Below are 17263 nucleotides of genomic sequence, written 5' to 3'. Positions count from 1 at the left end.
CTCTCCTTCAGCTGCCAAAGCAACCTTGTTTACAGCTTAAAAATGCCTCTGACCAATCAGTAAGCTGCATTCAGCTGTCATTCAAAGCGTAAATCCAATCAGAGGTGTCGGTTGGCTTCTGTGTTTTTAAGTTGTTTGTGTACGTACCATTTTTTTCAGGCAGGGTTGTTGAATTTTACGTTTTGGCCTTGTGAAGGCATTAGTCGACCCTTGTTATCAAAGCGTTGTGCTTTGGTTGGCTGAAACACACTTCTTGTTCATCTCATTTGCGTCCTGCCTCTTTTTTTGGTTTTCACAGTGTTTGATTTTATTTTTTCTCCATTTTATTTGTTTTTGCCCCCTACCATAAAGCGCTTTCCTCTCTTCTTGACATCCTCACATGCTCTACCCTTTCAGCAGCAAGAAGTCAACACTCTCTTTTTTTTCTTTCTCACAATCTCTCTTCCTCCTCCTCACACACATACACCTATGACCCTGTAAATCCGTGTGTGTTGATGGAGTGTGTTCCTCCTTGCTCTGACAGGCCAGGGTTTGGGGAGGAGACCCCAGGTGTCCCGTTATCCTCCGGACCCCCCACCCCTCTGAGAGCACAAACCTTCTCCTCCTTCTCCCCTTCCAAGTCCTACAGTCGCCAGTCCTCCTCCTCTGACACCGAGCTCAGCCTAACCCCCAAAACCGGTAAGATACCCGACCCCACCTGACCTCTGGCACTCTACCAGACTCTCTCTGTCTCTCTCCATGGACCTTGATTTTAATCAATATTAGCGACTGACCCTGGTGTCAAGGCAGAGAGGCAGAGGGTGTAGGGCCCAGTGTCTCTCTGTATTTTGGTCTAATTTTCTGTTTAATTAATGTATGTTTGTTGTGTTGTCCTTTCATTATTACTTTATCTGTGTGTGTGAGATGTTTATTTGTATTTTACTCAAGGCTGTGATCTCATATTTTGTACATTTGGAATCTGTGAAGAAAATCAACTCTTCCATGCCTTCCTTATGTGAATCAGCCCCTTCTAAAGGACTTTAGTTCTGTTTTTCATTTTTTTTATTTTATGCATGTTTGTCTACTTATTTTTCACTATCTTTCCAGGGATGCAAACTACTTGCTTTTATTCAAAATCCTCAGTTTGTTATACAAAATAGGTCACTTATTCTGTTTTCATGCTGAACAAAGGAGCTTTTTTTTTTTTTTACTGCAAGGTTAAATTATTAAAGGGATAGTTCACCCCAAAATGGAAGTTCTGTCATTATTTAGCCTCATTCATGTTGTTTTAAACCTATATGACTATCTTCTATGGAACGTAAAAGAAGATATTTTGAGAACTGTCTTTTTTTTTGTCCATACAATGGAAGTCAATGAGGTTCAGTGTTGTTCTTCAAAATATCATCTTCTCAGAATTCTTCAGAATAACTTTGTTTGTGTTCCACAGAAGAAATTAATTCATACAGGTTTGGAATGACATGAGGGTGAGTAAATAATGACAGAATTAAAATTTTTGGGAAAACCATCCCTTTAACATGTGGCCTCTGAAGAGGTATTTTTGTGAAGCAGATGTAAGGTTAATATTAAGGGTGCTCCGATCAGGATTTTTTGGGCCGATCACTGATTGTCGATCACAGGATGCAGTATCTGCTGATACCGATCTTTTTGAAGCCTTTTTTTTTATCATGTAGAATTATTTATAGTGATGCTCCAGTCAGGATATTTACAGACATTCATTCAGGGCCTGAATTTCATTTTTAAAAATGGGGGGAATTCCCCTCTTAGGTGACTCCTTTGGGGGGATTTGAGGGGTGGAGGGGGATTTTTTTTTTTTTTTTTTTTTTACATTTTTCAAAAATATATAATTATCTCACCTGCATGTTTGATCATGCAGTGCATTTTTGTTTTTATAATGGGGCAATTATTGCACAATATCTTACACACAACACAAGCCTGATTTTGTGAGCTGTATGTGAGACGGCCTTATGCCAGGTTCACACAGACACGGAAAGTTTTCAAATTACTTTGCAAGTTATTTATTGAAGAAATATGAATTGTACCTCACCTTCAGCATTATAATTATTTTACCCACGCCGGACAGAGATTGAGCATGTCATGCCAAACCTCTCACAGTAGGCGCGTCGTCAGCTTTAGATTGGTTTATGAGATCGGCCTTTATAGAGACTGCCGATCAAACTTCCCCAAGCCATCATTGGCCGATAGCGATCGGTAGCCGATCAATCGGAGCACCCCTAGTTAATATTTATCTGGACTTTTATGAAAAGTTTTTGCTTTTGCTAGCACAGATAGTCTGCATAAATGCACATGCTGGGTACTTGAAAAGCAAATATAAAGTGCAGCATTTCCTTTAAGACACTCCGATTTCCAGAAACCGAATGATCAAAATTTGTTCAGCGCTGCCAGTTGTATGCTTGTCATATAGTGACTATAAAGAATGATATGCTAATTTGGACAAGAAACATAAGGGCATGGTATAATGTATAAAACTGCAACACTTCAGTTTTATATTTTATCTTTATCCCTTTTTCTCTCCCTCCTGTATTATATACCCTTCATTTATTTGACACCCCCAAAAAACATTTTAATTGATGAAATGTTACTGTCCTAGTTCAGCTTATCATTTTGTTTTCATGTGTGAAACAACAAGAAACCCATTTTGGAGCTATTTTACCTACATTTTAGAATAACATTTTTAAAATCAAAATCAAAAAGGAACTTCAGAAGGATAATTCACCATAAAATGAAAATGTTTTTTTCAACAGCATTTTCATTTTAGCACTCAACCTCATGTCCTATATGTTTTTATATGTTTCCATACAGCAACATGTTCATAGTGACCATGTCTGTCAAGCTCAAAAAAAAAAAAAGTCACCATAAAGCACAATTTTTGTAGACCATATGACTTGTGGCCAATATTCTGAAGTCATAAGATTGCTTTGTATGAGGAGCAGACCGTTAATTGATAATTCACCTCTGAAATGGATTACAAAAGTCATTGTGACAGAAATTTCAGTTTTGGAAAAACTGCAGCTTATACCGTCAAAAAACACCCTGCTGGAAATAAAATCCTAGGGAAACCATTTTATTTACCTCTCATCAGTTTGCATCCCTGTCTGTTGTGTAGTTCAGTCACCCCTTATTTTTTTCTCATATGATGTCTTCATACCTGTCCTCCCCAAACTTCTCTCTCATTCTTTCTCTGTCAGTGGGGATATTTCTGTGTCCCAGTACTCCCGCCCTTGAGTCTGAATCATCTCCCCTCCCCTCTGCCCATCTGCCCCTTCACTTACGGCCAAGGATGGCCTCCAGGAGTACAACTCCTCCCCCACTCCATGTCAGCCAATCAGACACAGCCCTGCTGAGTAAGAGCGTGTCTTTCAGTGAGGAACTCCTGCTGGCAGCCTATGGTAGGACACACCCACTGCTGTCCCCATGACCTTTGACCCTTGGTGCTGTGACTGCATCCAGTGTGACCACACCATCCCCTTTGCTGTCCCCTGGCAGAATATCATGCCCGTCGCTGGAAAAATCAAACTAACGAATGGATTTTTTCTCTCATTTGCCCACATCTTTTGGCAAATGCACTCTTGAGTGCATGTTATGATAGAGTAGTGTGGTTTAATGTCTTCTAAGCTCTCTGATTAACAAAACCCCACTTGCATGAGTTCTTTTAGTCTGACTGCAGGTTAGATTTCTCTGCCAATGGAAGAAAATAAAAATAGCGGCCTTCTGTCATCTCTAGTTGGCTGGTTCCAAAAATCTAATTTCCTAGTGCCTGGGATCTGAGCTTGTGTGTCTGAAACTGTATATTAATTGTGCTTTAATCTGTCAAAAAGTGATAACTTGATGAAGTTGCCCAACTAGTGAATCAGTAGAGTACTTTTTTTTTTGCCTGCGATAAATGTTATTTCTTAAAAGTCTGAATGTTGAAAATGTGTTCATACATGCATTACTTTAATGGTTTATGCAACTAATGCCATTATTACATTTTTAAAATGGATGTGAACATATCCAATTTGATTTGAGATGTATTAAGATTACACAGTCTTTATATTAGACTGCTGCTCTACCTAGCAGAGTGTAGAAAATCACTTTTTGGCGAGAGCGAGATCCACCAAATGATTTACACTACTGTTCAAAAGGGTCAGGTCAGTAAGATGACAGTAAAAACGTTTATAAAGTTACAAAAGGTTTCTATTTCAAATGCTGTTTTTTGTTAACTTTATAATTATGAAAGAATCCTGAAAAAATTATCAAGGTTTCCCCCCAAAAATGTATAATAATAAATGTTTCTTGAGCATCAAATCAGCATATTATAATTATTTCTGAAGAATCATGTGACTCTGAAGACTACAGTAATGGCTGCAAAATTTGTAATCATATTTCACAATATAACAGTCTTGTTGAGCATAATAGATTTCTTTAAAAAAAAATCTTACTGAACTTTTGAATGATAGTGTATATTAACACCATGTTAATGTTAATGATATTAGATATATTGTACAGCACCTTGGTCAACAATTGCTGTTTTTAGTGGTGCTATATAAATAAAGCAGAGTTGAGTTGCGTTAACCATTTTTATATGCACATAATTTCCCTATTAAGGTATTCTGGTGAAACCTTTATTTCCAAAAGAGGTCATATATTATCCATAGGTATTGGAATATTCCTGTATGCATGTTCGTTTCCTACTTTGACAACAGCACAAGAGCACAATTTTTCACTCCCAAAAAAATCCAGTCAAAAGTTTGTACTTGACATAAATGAGTGATTTGCTTACATGTCAAGGAATTCATATTAATTTGATCAAGAAACCAAAATATTAATAAAGACTTTAGGCTTAATTGGGTAAACATGCAATTTTAATTAATATAATATTATTAATATTATTCCATTGGCACACAGAAGAGGTGAATGCATGTGGCTATTGTAACATTGTGCACTGGGTTGTTTAGAAGTGATGTGTCGTTTACAGTCTTTCATTTCCCCTGAATTTCTCTCTTCTCCATCATAAACAGGAATGGGAAGTGGCGGCAGTGCAGGAAAGGAGGCGGGGCCTCTTAAAGTGTTTCTGAGGCAGCAGACCCAATCAGCACTGGAGCAAAGAGTAAGAAAAAGACACATTCACATGCATTTATAAATTCACGATCAAGTTTATGCACAAAAGTGGAACTGGTGATTATGAGAATTATGTTTCTCCACTCTTTCACTCTCACTGGATTTCAGGGGGTTTCATCATCCTCTGAAGCGTTTGTTAGAACAGGGGTATGTCTGGAGAGTGCATGCAAAATGTTTTCTGAATGTAGAATCTTTCATGTTTCCGAAACTCCTCCCTGTTTGAGAACTTTAAACTGGAAGTCCCGCATCTCTTCTACTGTCCTAATGACTTCATTATCAAACCAATGACACATCGGAATCGTGACTATTGGTTTGGGGGCCATATGGTTATGCACCCATTTCCATGGAGAATATTCTAGAACCTTTGACAGGTGCTAGGAAGCTCTCATGTCTACCTGAAAGTCACAGTTTTGCTGTGATCTTGGTCTGGGGTAAAATGTCTTGTGAAATAATTAAATTAATGTAAATGAAGAGCCAGAGATCTTGAAGTCTGTGTCTTCATCCAGTCTGTGGATGAGAAAGAAACATGTACTGGGTAACAATTTTGTTGAGGCTTTTAATCAGGACTTTATGCATATTTATTATGTATTTGCAAACAGTTTATCAGAATGGTAAGTTATAATTAAAAGAGCCTTTATGAGCATCTTATTGCAACTTGTTACGCCACTTACATCTACTGGTAAGTCCTGAAGTATTGCACTTAACAGAGTTGTTACCCAGTAAAAGAGCCTGTCTCCTACAGTGTCTGAATCTCTGTATCTCTGCATGAGTCTTGTGTTGCGATTGATAAATATTGACAATGTAATGGCATGACCCACAGGTTTAAATTTCTGTGCTTTAAAATCTTTAGATTTGTGGGAAAATGTCAGTACAGAAGTTCACCTGTCTTCATGTCCAGTGGGTCACCTGTGTCATTTCTGTATGATCCCTCCATCACCGTTCTGTGTGTTTCAGGAATACCCTTTCTTCACGTTGACCGCCTTCCCTCCTGGATTTCTCCTTCATGTGGGAGGCGTGGTCAGTGCGCGCTCAGTAAAGCTTCTGGATCGAATCCACAACCCAGGTAAGACGGCTCATATTATGCAAGCACAAACATAAACAAATACACCAAATATACCATACATTAACACAATTTAAAACAATATGAAACATAACAACTTCACTGTAGTAAGAGCAGAAACTAATCAGCAGATGTATTTATGAGGTAGTTTGGCAGTGTGCATGTTGTTGGTGAGGCTTTCGTTGTATTTTCTATTTCAGTTCTTTGTACATTGTATGTTCTGCATCACATGCACCATTTCTTGGCCTTAATGTTTGTCCTCTCAAGCATATAATGCTCTATTACTCTTATTTGTTAGAAGATTTTGAGACATTCATGTCCCCTGAACATTACTTTTGCCTTTTGTATTTTTTTCACTATTAGCACATGCACAAAAAATACTTTTTATAAACCCACAAATATCCTTTCTAGTCTGTACTACTAACAGTACATTATTGGGATGTATATATTGCCATAATACCTTTAAAATATTGTATTATATTGTATAATATTTTAATATACATCTCTAATGGAAAAGTGGCAGGTTTTGGCAAGCTTCGCTGCACTCTCATGAGGATTTTAATGCTCATCTAGGAAACGCAAATGCTTTGTGAATTTACAATTGTGTTTGAATTTTTACCACTATGAGGTTCCATAGTATTCAGAAAGTATTCATGATGCACTGCATAATTTTGTAAATAAATAAATGCTTGTCAGGGCAATCTTTTACATCTCCATTGCATAAATTTGATATAATAATTTTTTCCCTTTTTTTTTTTGTCTCATAATGCTTCTAATTCTCATTCCCTGCCCATCCTAGCACTTGTCTATCCTCAGTTTGACCCATTTTGTTATGCTGCCCATTGCAGTGATCTCTGATTGTATTTCTTTAAAATTTGCATGGATTCAAGCTTTAAGCTAACCAAGCTGTGCTATTACCAACTAATTTACATTTTGCATGCTGACCAAATTAGCTATCACATGGAGAGGTTGTTATTTTGTATAGTGAAGTGTAATTAAAGGGAGAAAAACTTTAATTAAGCTCCGAACTAGAGCTCAGAAGGTGTCTGTTGTTTTATTTTCTTAATTGTAACTTATAGATGACTACAAACACACCCACAGTTGTTATTCCACAACATACAAATGAAACACATCTATTACTACATCTGCGTATGAATGTTTTAATAGTGTGTGTGTGCATTAATTAAAGCATGGTTTGGTTGAAGGAGCCGCTCGTGTAGTTTTATTGTAGATGTGCTGGCTTAGAGCCTCTGACAGTGCTGCTGCATGCTTTCTTCTCTATCTCTTTATCTCTCTTCTTCTTTTACCTCTTTCCCCCTCTTGCTCTCTCCCAGACCTCTATATTCTACCTCTCTGTCCATCTCTGCTCTCGCTCTCGTTCTCGTGGCCACCCTCTCAGATAACTCTTGTCTGACTTTGCAGTTCCTGTGGAGTGGTGTTGTCCAGTGTTGTGTTCTTGTTTGTAGTTGGTGTTTAGTTTTCTTTTTCTTTTCTACTCTTTCTCTCTTTCTCTTTCTCTCCGCTCCTTTAACCGATCTACTAATGTGGCGATTTGGCTCAGCCTTGGGTAACAACACCAGATCATACAAACTGCTAGACTGGAATAGTTTCACTGCAGGTACTTCCCTACCCTCAGTCCTGCTTTTCACACACACACAAACACACACACACACACACACACATGCAGCCCCTGGCAGCTCAGCTGTTACAAACGTACCTAATGATTAATACATATTATCAGTTTTGAGAAAGTATTGAATTTTGAATATTCTCTTTTAGCAATTAATCAACATTGTAATCATTCTTAAAGGGATAGTTCACCCAATAATGAAATGCTGTCACCATTTACTCACCGCAGTGTTTTTCTAAACTCGTATGGTTTTCTTACTTGTGAGGAGCACAAAAGTTTAGCTGCTGTTTTCCTTAAAATGAAAAGCACAGCATGTAAAGACCTTCCACAACAGGTTTCATGTAGAAGTTTGTTCTTGCATATCTCATAACTCAATCTGCAGTAGATGGGACGGTTATCAATGAATAACATCTTCAGTTTCTGTCTGTGCATCACAAGTAGTTCAGTATGACTTCACAAGACTTGGAATATAGCGCTTATGAGATGTTTGTTCTACTGATGTTTGTAGATGTACTTATAACTTATTGTTCTTGTTTTGTCCCTTATGCCTAATTTTTATGGAGAAGAGCAACGGGAACATTTTTCCATGTACCACAAAACGAGATTTTTTTTAAGTATCAAAGTCATGCAGGTTTTGAATAACAGGAGGGTCAGTAAATGACTTATTTTCATTTTACAGTGAACTTTTCCCTTAATATATATAGAAATTTGTTATTCAATGCATATTCACAATTAAGAAGATGAGTTGATTTTTGTCAAGAGTGATTACAAATACATTTAAAGATTAATAAAATGTGTAGAAGGAGTCATTCATGCTGAGGCAATCTCAGATACACAGACTCGCACATAAACTCAAGCCTTTTGTCAGTAGTGTGTGTTGCATGAGCTGCCATGCGCTGTGCTTCTGTATGAACGTGTGTGTCTGGCACCTGTTGCATGTTTTAGCTGGATGCGTGGCTGTTCTCTGCTCTGGCTGATCATTCCTTGATCTGCTCTGACTTTGCTTCACCTGACCCCTTACCCAGCGTTCCCTGCTCCCTGATCACTTGACCACTTGATCTATCAATCCAGTGAAGTGGACTTAGGCAATGTTCTTCGTTTAGTCATGAAAAGTATCATGACATGTGCCCTTGTCAGTGCTGCTGCCTCTGTGGTCATTGTTGCTTCCCTCTACTAAAGTAATAAGGATTCATACTTTATAGATTATGTTTGTGTAAGCTGATATCACGTGTCTGATATTGATTTGTAGTCATTGTCTGGGGTTGTTCATGTCGGTAGGGGATTTTTAAAAAGACATTTGCTTTCTTGACTGAATATTTTTTCCTCCTATTTTTCATTAATGCGTCTTTTACTGTTTTTTGAATTTGGAATTTGCAAAAAGTTTAACACTGCTCAGAATCTGTAGTAAACGGCTGGCACCTGTCCAGAATTAATCGTCCATATATAAAAATATGAGAAATATGATTCAGCTAATTGAGAATGATTGAGCAATTGAATGTTTGGTTTAGTTTATAAGAAAATTCACTGTGGACTTTTGTATTTTTAATTCTGAGTTATTAGTCAGGCTATGAGTGATTTGAATCATATTATAGCAGTGGTAAGTTGATCATCAGGCCATCATTTATTTATTTATTTGCACTTTCTCCTGCTTCTGGTCTCTTTTCCGCTGTGCACTTCTCTCTTTAACGTCACCTTTATTAATCAAACTCCCTTCTGCTGTTGGCTGTTTATCCAGGATAGGTTGGAGTTTGTCCTCTATTGGGAAGCATGACGGCACTAGCAGGGGAATGCTCTGCCTACTGTTGTAGATTAGATCATGAAAGCTGTCAGTCAGGAGAATGGCAAATCACACCACTGTCCTTTTTGTCCTCACCATCATCATCGTTTTCCTCATTCCCCTCGGCCCTCTCCTAGTATGTAGTAAACAGGCAGGGCAGTTTGCTCTCATTAAAAAAACCTTGCTCTAAGAGAGTGTGAGCAACTGTGCGTGCATGTGTGCGAGTGTGTGTATGTGTGTGAGAAAGAGAGAGAAAAGCTCAGGTACTAGCCTTGTTTACATTAGTGCATGGTTTTCTCCCTCTCTGAAGACAATTTCCTAGGGTTTTTCAAGGTTGGAACTAAAATCTGCAGGAGAGTGGCCCTCCAGGATCAACGTTCCCCACCCCTGGCATAGATCATTGAATCTGATTAGACCGTTAGCATCTCGCTCAAAAATGACCAAAGAGTTTCTATGTTTCTACGATCTCCGCCAGACCCGGAGATCGGCTGAATGGATTGGAAAACGGTAAAACTCAACTGTTTAACTCTAGGGGAGTTGGAAAATTAGCCTATTTTCAAAAGTAGTGGAGTGTTCCTTTTAAGGCCTGTTTGACGCTACATGCTCAAGCAACTTCACACCAAGAACAATAACTATAAATATAATGATAACTATATTAGTGTCCACATTGACGCATTATAACATTCTGATTATTCTAAGTACATACACCAGTTTTGCCATCTGCTGCTTTAAATGCTCAAGCTCTTTAAAGTTGGGTGGATTCTAACTGACTGTCAATGTTTTTATCATTCATCATGTGGAAAAAAATTATCTGAGGAACAATATCATTGCAATCATTTTCAGTGTCGTTATCATTAAAGCTGTGGTGTGGACTTCACTATTCTCATACAATTAGAACAAATATTAAAAATTTATATTAATTGTTATAGTTATAGTCCTTGGTGTAAACAAGCCATAATGCTTTGGACAATCCAGGGATAAACACCATTCTACTATGGGACTCAAATATCAAATCTGGCATTTTATTGATATAGAGCAGGGTTTTTTTTACCTGGATTCATGAGAAAACTTGCAGGGGGTTTGTGAGTTGATGAAAGGCTAATAATGAAATCATAAAAATGAAAAATTATGATAAATAAATTATATTAAAATAATAAAAACCTCACTAAAAGTATTAACTATTTTGTTTACCCACATGTCATGTGAGATCATTTACCAATATCAGAGAACCGTGAATTTGCATGTGTTGTTCAGTTATTGAAATATTAATTACAATTTTTTAGTCAAAGAGGTTCAGCCGACAAAAAACGCTTTGGGAATCCCTGATATAGACAGTAATAATAAACAAATAAATAAACACGATTGTGAGTTGTGGCAGATTTGGGAGCGTCAAGAAACCAGCTAACAGGGCTAGTATGCTGCTAAAGCGAGTGGGTGTGTTTATGTGCCAATGGTGTGTGTGATGATTTAAATATGTTTGTTTCAGACGAGCCGGAGACACGGGATGCGTGGTGGGAGGAGATCCGTCAGGAAATAAAGTCTCATGCCAAAGCTCTTGGCTGCCACGCTGTGGTGGGCTACAGCGAGTCCACCAGCATCTGGTACTTAAACACACACACAATTCTCAACTCTGAGGATATTTTCACACACTGGTTCTCAACTGTTTTTAGGCTTCCTCATATATACAGGTTTTCAAGACAGTTGAGGGAGTGAACTAAAATCTTGATTTTCTGTCATTCAACCATGATGAAAGTCTCTGATTATGTACTTTTTGTGTTTGCAGTGAGGAGGTGTGTATTCTATCAGCGTCAGGCACTGCGGCAATCCTCAGCTCCCGATTCATGCAGGACGGCCCGCTGGACGTCGAACACAGGTTGTCACGGCAACCGCTTTGTGTCTTTTCTACAGGGTCAGAGAGGGTCGAGGGGGATATGGGTAGTTCAGCCTCGCTAGGGTAGGTTAATGACACACACATGCACATACACACACACCTTTGGACCCCTGCTAAGGGACTTTTATAAGAATAGTTCACCCAAAAATAAAAAATTTGATTACTAACTCTCCCCTCATGTCATATCAAACTTTTAAAAGGGTGAACCAAGAAAATAATCCATAATTAGTAATTCAACTTAGTTGTCTTCTAAAATCATACAATAACTTTAAAGACAGCATAAAATGACAACTCACCCTGTCTGTTTTCTAAATGAATGTTATAAATCTTATTGTGAACATAAAATATTTTTTTGATACTACGTTACACATGGATGTGTCACAATATAGAAAAGTTCTGTCACTACTTCCGATTCATTGCGGCAATAAATTCAAATCATTATTCACTGAATTTTTTCCTTAATGCAGTACAGTAGCTCTTAACGTCGGAATAAAACTGAAATTGTGACATATATCTGAGTGAAATGGCTTCTTAAACAAGGAGAAAAATACAGAAAAAATATCAAAAATATAGGACAGGACTTGATTTTGAATTGCTTAGATTGTTGTCGTTTCCTGTGATCTTATGTGAAGAAATGTTGTTTTGCGTGGAGGAGGGGAAGTTAATATTTTTTATTAAAAATGACTTAATTAAAAAATTATGAATTAAAAAAATTATATGGATGGATAAATCATTTTTAATAAACGCTGCAGTATTGTGAATTTGGATTTCATGGTGACATTAAAACCAAAAGGTTTGGAATGACACAAGTGTAAGTAAATCATAACTTAAAATTTAATTTTGGGTGAACTTTTCCTTTAATCTCAATACTAAACAATACTAATAAAATTTGTGTGTGTGTGTGTCTGTGTATGTTTGCTGAGGATGTTTTTTTGTACAGCTACTAACCAAATTAAGTCCTGAGACCTAAACATTTGCCTATCTCTGCATTTGTATATTTTATGTAAAAAAATAATACCATCTTTACAAATTTGTATGCTTATGTAATGATTTTATTCACTTTTAGCTCATGTGGGTGCTTGGGTCTCTGTGTGTTCCCTTGTGTTATTGTTTATGTACTAATTACAGTGTTTATTTCTGTAAGATTTGAGGAGGTGGTGTCCCCTGGCTGTGGGTTTTGCCACATACCGTACGATGAGTTGAATATACCATTTCCTGCTCAGCTCACCTATTGCTACTGCTGTCGCCGCTACAAAGTGCCCGATGTTCTCTTCACCACAATCGACCTGCCTACTGAAGCCAACGTCACCGGGAAGGGCTGCCTGATTCAGGCCAGGTAGAATATGCACAGAACATCCTTTCTGAATGCTATATTATTGTGCTGCATACTGCAGTATAGCGCAAATAGTATATGTGCTATTTAGTGATACATGCTTTAAATTGCAGTGTGTAGGGCAGCATGTGTAAATTAAAGAAAAACGAAATCACAATTAAATTTTTTTAATCACATTTTAAATAGAAAAAATTATATCACAACGTTACATTTCAGTGAATTAATAAAAACAGACATTTTGCTTTTTTAAAGTGTCCCACGTGAATAATTAGTTTGGATGAAGGTCAAGTCAACACATTGCATTGTGGAATACAGTATTTCTCACAATGTGCTCCGATCAGAAGGTCATCCGGGTATTCTCTGCATCTCACTGTAGGCTGTGCAGGACTAAAAAGAAGGCCCAGGGAGAAGGGAACGCCACGGCCATTAGTAATCTTCTGCCATTTCTAGAGTACGAACTCCACACACAGCTGATGAACAAATTGAAGCTACGAGGCATGAATGCCTTGTTCGGGCTACGTATCCAGATCAGCGTGGGAGAGACCATGCTGCTAGGATTAGCGGTCAGTGTGCAATTACCCATAATGCTCAGTGCATTTAGTGTACTTTATTAAATATGACTGTATGTGCTGCTGTTTTCATGCTAATAGCTGTTGTTTGTTGCATCTAGTCTGCAACAGGAGTTTATCTGACAGCTTTACCCAGTCCTGGAGGAATCCAGATTACGGGAAAAACTCCCAGTGACATAACATATGAACAGCACATCTCCAATATGCAGAAGAAAATCAATGACACCATTACTAAAAACAAAGAACTGTATGAAATCAACCCTCCTGTAAGTATATATACACATCAAGTGTATTTCAAGCCTTTTATTTTATCCACTTGTTCCTCTTTTAAAAACACAGCTAAAACATTTTAAAAAAAATTCCTTCATAGGAGGTTGTCGAAGAGATCATTGGTTCGCCGATCCCTGAGCCCCGTCAGAGGTCTCGTCTCTTTCGTTCTCACTCAGAGAGTTCAGATGAGGTGTCAGAACTAGACTTATCCCATGGGAAAAAGGATGCCTTTGTGTTGGAGGCAAGTTGGCTTGTACTGGAGGTTTATGGATTCTAGAGATGAACATGGAGATGCTGGAAATGCATTTTGCAGAGTGAAGGATCTTTTTAATGTTTTAATACTCTTCTAGATTGATGACACGGATGCTGTGGAAGATATACATGCACTTCTGACTGATTTCTCCATCCCAGCAGGTAAACACTTCTGCTAGACCACTGTTGGACTCTATTCTGTGTTTACTGGGCTATATATTCACCTGTTTATATGTACATTCTCTTGTCTTCCCTTCAGGATTCTACAGCTGCAACACTGAAATCATGCCTGGGATTCAGAACTGGACTTCAGCTATACAGGTACCGTTCATCCCAGCGAACCTGTCCATCTCCTGAAAATTGCAGATAGTGTGTTGATGTGTTTACATCTTCAAGAACTCAAGACTCAACAGAAACCAATAGTATTTTAATAAAGCCAGAATGGGAGCAAGAGCCAATTCAAACCACACGAGATGGTATCAATTTCATGAGCAGTATTTTTATATATATCAACAATGAAGACAGTTACTGTTGCCCTAATATTTGCAGACAGATGAAGCTATTTTGAGAGATGTTTGCTCTGGAAAGACAGATTTATTGTCTCTATATAATGTTAATATGTTGTTAATATTTTTGGTGTTGAATCAAACATTTTTCTTAAGATGTTTACCTCCGTGAGGGTCTTTCGCCTTAACACCAACTTGACCAATCAGGGACTGAATAAGATTTTCAGTGACCTCTGTGAGAACCTGCTTAAGGTGAATACATTTTCCTGAATACATATTTTCTGAATACGTTTATCTATTTTTTTCTGACGAGATCAGTACAATAATAGTTGATATGGACCAGCTAAACCAAATTATTAAAGTATGTTTGGATATCACTACTCTAACTGAAATATATGTGTGCTCTGTAGAGTTTGTACTTCAAACTGCGGTCGATGGTCCCATGCTGTCTTTGTCACCTGAACTTCACAGTGGCCATACCTGAAGATGAGCTTATTCAGGTGAGAACACACCTGACCTTATGTTTTTGTTAAATATTTTATTAAACTTTCAGTTTGTGATCTTATTACTGTTAAACAGCAAAAAAGAAAGAAAGAATGGAACCCTTAAGGTCTGTTTGTCCTGTTTAGATTTTTTTTTTTTTTTTTACCTCTGTCCCACGTGATTGGTCTGATATTTGATATTTATTGTTTATTTACATATTTCCCTCTGTATCCTAACTCAAGCTACTGCTACTGTCAACTTGAACTACTGTCAAATGTGCATTTATAAGAGACAAAAAAAAGTAATATTATAATTTTGTAAAATGTTAATTAATATTGCAGCCTGCACTGCAAACTGTGCTGAAGATATGCATCATCAAAGTCAGGCAACACAAACCTGTTTTATGATTTGAAGCAATATCACTCATTAGAACAGGCAGAAACTTAAGAAATTAGTAGTTTAAAACCACAATTAATGCTCTGGTTTCTACAACTTTCACTTAGGAGCAAAACTCTGCCTTTAATTTAAAAGAAATAAAGATTTTAAATTTATCGTGATAATTATTGATATCGATTGATATAAAAAAAAATGTATTGTGATAATTTTTTTGGCCATATCGCCCAGCCCTATTGCTCAGTGTTGTTTAATTGGCAGGTGGCGGTAACAGCTGTGGCAATGAGCTTTGACAAAGAGCAGACTTTGGAAAATGGCAAACAAAGTGGGGAAAAGACACTGATAAAGGGTAAGCATGTGCTGTATGTACAGTATGTTCATGTAAGACACACCTTTTTGAAAAGCAGATCCTCAGTGTTGATTGTCCTTTGCAGCCATAACAGATGAGCAGCTTCAGTTCAGTCTGGAACTCAATGCTGAAACATCTTCTCCCAATCCTCTCAGCTCCCCCAAAGGTAAACCCTGGTGAATCCTGATTTAAACTTCACCCGTTGTTCCATACAGTCCTTTATAGCTCTTTAGAAGTTAGCCGTAATCCTTTTATGTTAGTACTAGGTGCATTATTAGTTCATTAAAACTAACGTCGTAAAATACATTTTCGTTACTTGAAATAAAATAAACGTCAACTGAAATATATATTTTTTCATTTTCATTATTTAATTTGATGTACTATAATAACTAAAGCTGAAATAAATAACAAAAACTATATAAATAGTTAAAAAAAAATATATATATAAAAAAGGCAAAAACACAACTAAATTATTAAACTTTAAAATAAAATGAAAACAGAAAATATAAAAAATAAATAAACATTCAAAATATTAATAAAAAATATAATTGTGTAAATTATACTAAAACAACACTGGCTAGATAATGTTCTCTTAATAATTATATCTTAAAATTGGTGCAAACAGTTAAATATCCAATATTGGTTAATACCTATAAATTAAAAAATAATAATAATTAAAATAAATTAAAAATCAGATATTGGTGACATAACTATTACAGTGCCGATTTATAGTGCATAAGTTTCTTGTACCAAAATAAAATGCATTTATTTATTTATTTATTTTTATAAAAAATATATAAATTTCTGACATTAAAAAAAGAATATATATTTTTTGTCACATAAAAACTAATAATAATGATAATAATGAACAATAAAATATGTGTGTGTTTGTGTGTTTTTTTTGTTTTAGTTTTTTGCTGGGACCACTGAAAATCTTAGGAAAAATTATTGAGATCTGATATCTACATTGCACATTGGCTCTTCACAATATTAAGGAAAATCCTGTTCTCTTTAGTGTCATCCCTTTAACACTGCATTGGTTTCCTTTGTGTGTCTCAGGTCTATCAGATGTTGGCAGCCATCCATCAGCCAGAGGTCAGTACCTGATCTGTTGCTAAGAGTTCTGGAGGCAGTAGGGTGTTTTTTTTTTCACTTTTGATTTCTGCTCCTTTTGTGTGTGACAGTTTGAAGTGCTGCAGCACACACCCCAGCATCATCCATTTTACCCCTTTTTTTCTTTCTTTCTGTGTCTTGTTTCCTCTTCTCTTTGTCCCTCTGTCGTTGTGTGTATGTACTTGTCTGCGGGATTTGTGACCACGTGTGCACATATTTCTATGTGCGTGTTTGTCTATCTGTGTTTGTTTCTGAATGTCGGTCTATATATATATATGTGTATATATGTATATGTATGTATGTATATATATATATATGTGTATATATATGTATATATGTGTATGTATGTATGTATGTATGTATGTATATATATATATATGTGTATATATATGTATATATGTGTATGTATGTATGTATGTATGTATGTATATATATATATATGTGTATATATATGTATATATGTGTATGTATGTATGTATGTATGTATGTATATATATATATATGTGTATATATATATAT

At 36.6% G+C, this 17263-nt stretch overlaps 1 protein-coding gene across 9 annotated transcripts in view; it reads left to right on the top strand.

Moving 5' to 3' along the window:
- Positions 1 to 45: 45 nt before the first annotated feature.
- LOC107600076 (C2 domain-containing protein 5) overlaps positions 46 to 17263 on the top strand; it is a 20570-nt gene continuing 3352 nt past the window's right edge. For 3 of the 9 annotated variants that reach the window (XM_016291901.1, XM_016291874.1, XM_016291865.1), the window contains exons 1-18: positions 47 to 678; positions 5019 to 5107; positions 5227 to 5265; positions 6073 to 6181; positions 7740 to 7796; positions 11072 to 11186; positions 11369 to 11539; positions 12621 to 12812; positions 13186 to 13372; positions 13480 to 13644; positions 13749 to 13889; positions 13999 to 14062; positions 14160 to 14221; positions 14563 to 14658; positions 14817 to 14906; positions 15544 to 15631; positions 15717 to 15797; positions 16691 to 16726. In XM_016291901.1, coding sequence (XP_016147387.1) covers positions 495 to 678; positions 5019 to 5107; positions 5227 to 5265; positions 6073 to 6181; positions 7740 to 7796; positions 11072 to 11186; positions 11369 to 11539; positions 12621 to 12812; positions 13186 to 13372; positions 13480 to 13644; positions 13749 to 13889; positions 13999 to 14062; positions 14160 to 14221; positions 14563 to 14658; positions 14817 to 14906; positions 15544 to 15631; positions 15717 to 15797; positions 16691 to 16726 — 1966 coding nt within the window. In that variant the 5' untranslated portion in view covers positions 47 to 494. Of the gene's footprint in view, positions 679 to 5018; positions 5108 to 5226; positions 5266 to 6072; positions 6182 to 7739; positions 7797 to 11071; positions 11187 to 11368; positions 11540 to 12620; positions 12813 to 13185; positions 13373 to 13479; positions 13645 to 13748; positions 13890 to 13998; positions 14063 to 14159; positions 14222 to 14562; positions 14659 to 14816; positions 14907 to 15543; positions 15632 to 15716; positions 15798 to 16690; positions 16727 to 17263 lie in introns of all 9 variants that reach the window. The other 6 variants (XM_016291894.1, XM_016291908.1, XM_016291880.1 and 3 more) reach the window with 6 other exon arrangements.

Source organism: Sinocyclocheilus grahami, unplaced genomic scaffold (assembly GCF_001515645.1).
Source record: "Sinocyclocheilus grahami isolate Dianchi unplaced genomic scaffold, SAMN03320097.WGS_v1.1 scaffold14.1, whole genome shotgun sequence".
Taxonomy (NCBI): Eukaryota; Metazoa; Chordata; class Actinopteri; order Cypriniformes; family Cyprinidae; genus Sinocyclocheilus; species Sinocyclocheilus grahami.
This window is presented reverse-complemented; position numbering and strand designations above follow the sequence as displayed.